An 8,149-nucleotide genomic window follows, 5' to 3' on the forward strand; every position below is an offset into this window, starting at 1 on the left:
CCCCACCCGCTGCTCAGGGGTGAAGATCAGCATGCTACGGGAAGAAAGGTAAGTAAATTTGCTTTCATGACTGCACACATGGGGGCCATACATCTAAATAAATATTTATTGGAACATAATACAATACATGTTTGTATTCCTAAAACTACAGTGTTCCCTTTAATAAAAAACATGATATAGGTAGCGCTACAGTTACATTTACTTTGTGCTATAATATTGTACTTAGACCAAACAGTAATAATAAAGTGGTGATTCATACAATCATTTAGTTATTGCACATGTAGGACCTAATGCGCATGTGCCGCAATGGCCAGGTCCGCGCATTAGACCTCCCCATAGGAAAGCATTATTCAATGCTTTCCTATGGGGATTTTGGCGACGCTGGAGGTCCTCACATAGCGTGAGCACGTCCAGCGTAGTTTAAAACACTTTTTGTGTTCTAAGAATATGGAAGTCCCTCTAATGGCTGTCTGATAGACAGCCACTAGAGGAGGACTTAACCCTGTAATGTAAATATTGCAGTTTATGAAAACTGCAATAATTACACTTGCAGGGTTAAGGGTAGTGGGAGTTGGCACCCAGACCACTCCAATGGGCAGAAGTGGTCTGGGTGCCTCTAGTGTCCCTTTAATACTGTTATTAAAGTGCCATTGTATTCTATAATTGATTTAACAATATCAGAATATTAGTCCAACCCACTGAGCAGGGACTGACCAAAATATGATCTCCAAGCATTCACAGTCATGTGGATCAGACTAATGGGGGTTGCTAACCTTCAAGCTTTGTGACCCAGACTAGAATCTGACATGATTGATTACTCCCATAATCTGTTTGAAAGGTCATGGGTAGAATTGTGAAACACCAAGACTGCAACTCCCATCAGGCTCAGAAAGAAATGTATGCATGGGAGTGAAGGGAGTTGCACTCCATAGCTGCAGGACATGCTGTGAAAACGGTGGTATTCATGATTTCAATGCTTGCAGTTTGTTATAGAAAAGCTAGCAAGAAGAGATTAGAATATACATTTAAAGATCTTAGAATTTGCTAAATATTTCACTTACTTTGCAATATCCTGCTTAAATTCCCTTCGAAGTCCAGAGCCCACTGGTTTAAGGAACAGGTGGCCAGTGTCACCTTCCTACCCATTGTATGATGCAAGCTGAGAGTGAGGAGAGTGGGGTGAAAATGCTGGCAGACTGCTACACAGTGCAAAGCTACAGGCTGACACAGCAGGGGGTCACACAGTGACAGTGCACACCGTAGTGGGGTTACAGTGCACCCAGCAGGGCGTTACAGTGTGACACAGTGACAGTGCACACAGTAGTGGGGGTTAATGTGCACCCAGCAGAGAGTTACAATGTGTCACAGTGACAATATACACAGCAGGGGTTTACAGTGTGACACAGTGCACACAGCAGGGGGGTTACAATGTGTCACAGTGACAGTGCACACAGAGGGGGTTACAATGTGTCACAGTGACAATATACACAGCAGGGGGTTACAGTGTGACACAGTGCACACAGCAGGGGGGTTACAATGTGTGACAGTGACTGTGCACACAGAGGGGGGAAGGGGGAGCTGTTACAATGTGTCACAGTGACAGTATACACAGAGGGGGTTACAATGTGTCACAGTGACAGTATACACAGCAGGGAGTTACAGTGTGACACAGTGCACACAGCAGGGGGTTACAATGTGTGAAAGTATACACAGCCGGGGGTTACAATGTATCACAGTGACAGTGTACAGGGGGTGGGGGTTACAGTGTGACAGTGCACCCAGCAGAGAGTTACAATGTGTGACGGTATACACAGCCGGGGGTTACAATGTATCACAGTGACAGTGTACGAGGGGGGGGGGGAGTAGTGACAGAGCAGTGACCATGATAAGAACACTGATGGTTTAAATGGCTCAGACTTGCAGTAAATAACACTTCCTACTTTTAAAAGGGACCCTCCCCACTCTGACTACTTCCTGGGGTCAGCAGGGCGAGTCTAACTGTAACACTGCATGGGGCTCAATAACAAACACACATAAACTGCTTGTGCTGATCGATGTGAAATGGCTCACTTTATTAACCATGAATGGAAATGTGCTTGTAATTGGTTTGTGTCGATAATATATCAGTATTTATTCCAATTCCCTGCTCACTTTGTATATGTACGATTTTGTTTGCCCACAGTACAGGCTGGCAAAAAGATTATTCCTTCATTATTAAAGTGGCATTTAAAGAACCCAGCAAAGTCTTCAATGACTTTGATGTAATCCAAAGGTTCTGTCAGAAACTGTTTATCAATCAGTGTGAACTCTGAACCTGTCGCACTGTTTACATATGGTGAAGGAGGTGAATGATTTATACCTAAGGTGAACATTTGAAATATTCTAATGTCCACTCTCCTATTAAGGTATATATAGATCATTATGGGAATATTCCCTCTGCAAATCTCCAGAAATCAAAGCGTATAAAAATAGTCTTTATAAAGACTTTTTCCACCTTGAAGCCTCATTCTGCGCAGAGCCCTCGCAAGGTGAAGTTTTATAGTATAATTTATTACATGTTACTTTAATACATTTTCTCCTATGTCTAAGGCCCGGGTGGTCCGAACCATGTTTTTTATCCACTGTTTGTTTATGTACCTTGTGAAATAAACCTTTCCTTGTAGATTCAGAGTGCTTGCTTTTTCAGGCATTATTTATTTGTATTTTTTTCCGTTGTGTTTTTTAAGAATCTCTCTTTTTTTTTTCAAGAGTTTTGTTGTGTGCTATGGTTTTTAATTTGGCCTTTTCTTGTGCTGAAGATAAGAAGTATTACACAATAGAAGACTTCTGATGATAACTATAATTATTTTATAGGTATGTATGATTTAAATTGGGGAGGGGGGGAGGTGGCTAGGGACTTCAGAACCCCTAGCGACCTGCGGTTTGGACCATGTCTCTAATTGTGAGGTGGCAAACGATGGCATGTCCACCCCCCCTGTATAATTATTTAGGGCCCTCACACGCCCTCTGGCCCCCCCTCTATATTATACTAGCCAGCACAAATGCCAATAGGTGGGAGCTGGGTTGTGGACATTAGTACCCTTCCATCCGGTGACCACTGGTTAAGGCAGGGGCAGACATTTTTTTTACTTAACAGCCCCCACATCTGGCCCATACTAATATTGAATTTAAAGTCCCCCAACCATTGCCCATGGTTGGTAGCACGGGAATTATGTACCCTCATTATTTTACAGGCCCCATCTTGCCAGTTTCAAATATTTTGTAGATATACACCACACCCATGGCAGGTGGGGACATTGGGAGGTTTAATATGTAGTATTGGGGGCTTTGTGAAACCCATAGGCTTTTTATTATTATTTATATATTTTTATCTTTTAATTTGGCTGCTGGCTAGCAAATGCTCCATTGCCGAGGGTTTTCAAACTATTTGCCTGCTGGCTGCTGGTCATATGGTACTTTAAATTATCATTCACTTGCAAAAAGCAAGTAGACAACCAATTGCAAACGTGCATCCTGCCAGATAAATTTGTTAAAACTGTGATTCTTCCAAATTCTGTATTTTCTATAGGGTTCGAATGCAAAAACACTGATTTTAATCCAGATGTGACCAAATGCAACTGGGTGATTGCTGCAGTCTGAATTCAGACCAGTCTTGGCTTTAGTAAAAACGAGATTGCCATTCCAGTCAAAATTTGGATTTTTTCCGGATTTTCAACATTTGGATAAAATTCAGTATTTCGTGAATAACCCTGTAAAATAGCCAACCTGGGACTGACGAAGATTTTTCTAAATCTAATTATGTTCAGCCTCAGTTTTTCCATTCATATTTCATTTTCTAAAATGTAGTGTTTATTGAATAACCCTGTTTGATTCTTTTTTAAATCTCGATTTCAGCTCAAAGAAAGTTTGTACCAGGCAGTTCTTCCGATTGGGGTTTGCACATGTCAAAGCTGGAGCATTGCAGATTGAATATCAACGTAAATTTAAAATTTAAGGTAAAAAGGGAAAAATTCTCTAATTCAGGTATGTTTCCAGTTTAAACTGAGAGAAAAAGAATCCCAAATATTAGGGTAGATGGAAGGGAGAGCACAGGTCCTGTTTCCAAAGACCACTAGCAGAGGGTGTGCCCATACAGGAGGGTATATAACTAACTAGAGTCCCATGGCTGAGTAGATGAAGTAAGCGAAAATAAAAATAAAAAAGTCGTTATTAGGAAAATAAGTTATTAAAAACCAATATGGTAACCCAAGAAGGTGCAAACAAACTGTGCAAAAAAAAAGGGGGGGGGGGGTTATATGTGGAAAAACGTGCTACACACACTAGGTCTCAATTCTAAGTAAAGGTCCCATGGGTGTACCCCTCAGATATAATATACTATGTGTGAAGTATATTATAGGGGGACCATGCAATAGCCTAGAGGCTAAATATAGCAAAATGGAAGTAAGCGGGGGCTAGCAATTGTATGACCAGGAAAGGATACCCATATGCGTGAATAGAGCTCCACCTAGTTAGCACAGCCCAGAAGCGTGCCACAGTCACCTCTATAGATCATAGGAGGAGCAGACCCGTGGTATGAGCTGCCCTCCTCGTAGGGATAACGGTAATGGTGGAAATGTCACCTATATAGTTGTCTGGGGGAAAAAACAGCCAGTAGGTGACCCCTACTGTAAGGTATACAGGTACAGGTGAAACTGAAAATAATACAAAATATAGAGGTGCCTCTGAATATCCCCCAAGTTTAAGTACAGGTAGAAAGGCAGGCTCCACTTGTGCAAAGGTTAGAGCCCCTCTTTTTATGTTAGAGTGCAGGGGGTAGATTACCTAAACTCCTAACTGTATCAATATTCTCAGAGTGCTTAGTAGCCCTATCTAGAGAGAAAGATATTAAATCCCAGGCTAGTCCAATAGGAGGTTTAGGCAGAGGAGTCCCAGAGAGACAAAATCCTAGGAGGCTAGTAAGTTAGTCAAAGCCTTACTAATGCTGTTCGGCATGCACGCCGGGCAGAGTCCAGCCCTAAATCTAGTATCCGCTGTTAGTCATTTCGATGGCTAAAGGAGAGACCCAAAGTGGTGAGTGAAAACCCCCAAACCCCAGCGTCTAGCTCGACGCGCGTTTCGGCGCTATGTGGCGCCTTTATCAAGAGCGGTGAGAGCTACTCGTCACCCGGCGTGGTTTATATAAGGGACGGCATACAAACTCGCAGAAACAGGTACTCCACACGGAACAGAGAAGGGAGCAGAGGAAGGGGAAATGGCAGGAGAAGATTTTGACCCCTAGCAATGACTCGAATCTGGATCTAAGAGTTATTAACCTATCTACACAGGTCCTCAACAAAGATCACCTTTCACTATTAGAGAAAGGTTTATCTTTTGTACCAGTACCTCCGTTTAACAAATTCATGTGGGTCAAAGATCTCCACCTGTTCGCTCGTAAACTCGCCCTCCATAAATTTCACGTAATCAACAAAGAAAAAAAGGCTCAATCCCATGGCATGTCAATCAGAGAATATGAATGCCTCATGACTCTCATGGATCTATGGGAAGAAAACAATGAGACCAGTCAACTAAAATACACTGATCTCAAACAAAAGAGTAAATTTACTCCATATCTGGGAAACTACCGCAATATTGATCTGTTCCTAGAAACCATGAAAGATGAGATTGACAAACTAGACACTAGATCCCTAGACTTTTATCCAAACATGAATTTGTCAAGAAATGAACAAGCAGCATTAAAATCCCTCAAAAATAACACCAAAATTATCCTGAAACCCGCAGACAAAGGCGGCAATATTGTCCTCCTGGACCTTCCAAAGTATGTGGAAATGGTACTCAATGTTTTAGAGGATGGCAATACTTACAAAGTCTTAGGCTCTGACCCCACCAATGCTTTCCTTAACAAATATAAGGAGATTTTGGACAAAGGCCGCAGTGGAGGGTTGCTATCAGAGGATGAATATGGTTTCATCCTTAATCGCTACCCTTAGATAGCAACCTTCTACTGCCTGCCCAAAGTACACAAAAGTCTGATATCACCCCCGGGTCGCCCGATTGTTTCGGGCATAGAAAATTTAACTCAAAATGGGAGCTTGTATCTAGACAAAATCTTAAGACCTTTGGTTGAAAAACTTCCATCCTACCTGCAAGATACTAAGCAGACTCTGGCTCTTCTATCTAATCTTGAAGTACCACCTTCAGCTAAACTCTGCAGCCTTGACATTGAGGCTTTATACTCATCAATTCCGCATTCGAATGGTATTAGACACATACGCCACTTCTTAGAACAAAGAGGGGAGGCAGACACAGCACATACGGCTTTTTGCTTGGAACTCCTCGAATACATCCTTACACATAACTATTTCACCTTCAAAAATAAATATTACCACCAAATCAGGGGGACTGCGATGGGGACAGCTTGTGCCCCATCGTACGCTAACCTCCACTTAGGATGGTGGGAGGAAAGCCTATCCCAACAGACAGGGGTCTCACAATACCTTCCCCTCATTTATCTATGGCGTCGCTACATCGACGATGTGTTTATGGTGTGGCTGGGGACACTTGAGGAGTTTAAGGAGTTTGTGCGAATCCTAAATATCAATGATGAAAATTTAAGATTTACAAGTGATTTTGGTGATCAGAACCTAAACTTTTTAGATTTAACAATCTCCATTACAGGCAATAATAAAATAGAAACTACCCTTTACCGTAAGCCTTCTGCGTCTAACAACCTATTGAGATGGGACAGTTTCCACCCGATCCCTCTCAAACTAGGTATTCCAACAGGGCAATACCTGAGGATGAGACGCAACTGCAGCTCCATTGCAGAATACAGAGCCAAGGCAGGAGAACTAAGGAGTTTCTTCAAAGCGAAAGGATACCCCAACAGATGCCTGAAGAGGGCATACAAGAGAACCGCAACGACTTGATTACAGACAATACACGAAAGAACTCAGAGGATACCAAAGGGACTATACGTCTCATTGCAACCTATGATGCAGGCTGGGAGAGTGTTAAAAACTCTCTCAGACGGTTCTGGCCTCTTCTGACCAATGATTTACACCTTCAAGAGGTACTAGCACCAAACGTCACTATCACGGCCCGGAGGGGCAAAAACCTTAGGGACTTACTTGCTCCGAGCCATCTAAAAACAGGACCTCCCCCTACAACATGGCTTCAGACCCCTCTGGTTGGCACTTTTGGATGCGGGAGATGCATCTCGTGCAAGTTCATAAAAAGGGACTCCAAAAAAGTGAAAGACACCTCGGGGAAGAAAGAATTCGCAATAGCCTCATTTTTTAACTGCAACACGGCTGGCATTGTGTACCTGTTGACCTGCGGATGCAATAAGAAATATGTGGGCAAAACATTTCGCCCGTTTAAGAAACGGATACAGGAACACATTAGATCCTGTAGAAATCTGACTGACAACCCCATTTCAAGACATCTCCGCGAACACCACAATAGCGATCCTAAGGAGCTACGCTTTTGTGGTCTGGAATTAGTTAAAAAGAATCCAAGACGCGGAGATTACGACAGATTCCTTAGACAAAGGGAATGTTTTTGGATCTACCAGCTCAGTACCCTAAGCCCTAGGGGCCTGAACGAAGGCTTCTCCTTCTCCCCCTTTCTCTGAATTCCTATTCCCTGTCAGTTCAATAGAGGTATCTATGTTTCTAGACTATGATTATCATTATTATCATATATTTAGTATTATCATATATTCTCACTGGTAATTTTTTATTAACTTATATATATTATCCCATCGCTCTCAATACAATTATCACCCAGGAAGGTCATATTGTCACTGTATCCACATCAGCACATTGTAGGACCCCAACTTTATACAGGGGATTCTATCCCCTGCTCTACCATATATCATCTTAAGATGTTGGGCTCTTTTGCGTGTGTTTACAATTTGTGACTTTTTCCGTGATTGTTCTACTCCTTTCAATACATGTTGCTCATTTGCTGTTCAGGTGATCATCGGCAAACTCAGTGATCACATTGAGCAACTTTGTAAGCAACATGTTGATCTTTGGGCTCACTATGTTGCTTTACCCAGTAACATTAGCAACATGCTGTGTTTTCAAGCAACATTAGCCCCTCCCTTCCCGTGACGTGGCAGTAAGCGAGCAGCCGCCTTTCCCTC

General features: G+C 42.5%; 1 protein-coding gene across 1 annotated transcript in view; it reads right to left on the reverse strand.

Moving 5' to 3' along the window:
• The window catches only part of NADSYN1 (NAD synthetase 1), a 40,072-nt gene extending 38,127 nt beyond the window's left edge, over positions 1-1,945 (reverse strand). The window contains exon 1 of the mRNA XM_063438410.1: positions 1,062-1,945. Coding sequence (XP_063294480.1) covers positions 1,062-1,146 — 85 coding nt within the window. The 5' untranslated portion in view covers positions 1,147-1,945. The remainder of the gene's footprint in view (positions 1-1,061) is intronic.
• Between the last annotated feature and the right edge of the window lie 6,204 nt (positions 1,946-8,149).

The sequence above is a fragment of the Pelobates fuscus genome, chromosome 12 (genome assembly GCF_036172605.1).
Source record: "Pelobates fuscus isolate aPelFus1 chromosome 12, aPelFus1.pri, whole genome shotgun sequence".
Lineage (NCBI taxonomy): Eukaryota > Metazoa > Chordata > Amphibia > Anura > Pelobatidae > Pelobates > Pelobates fuscus.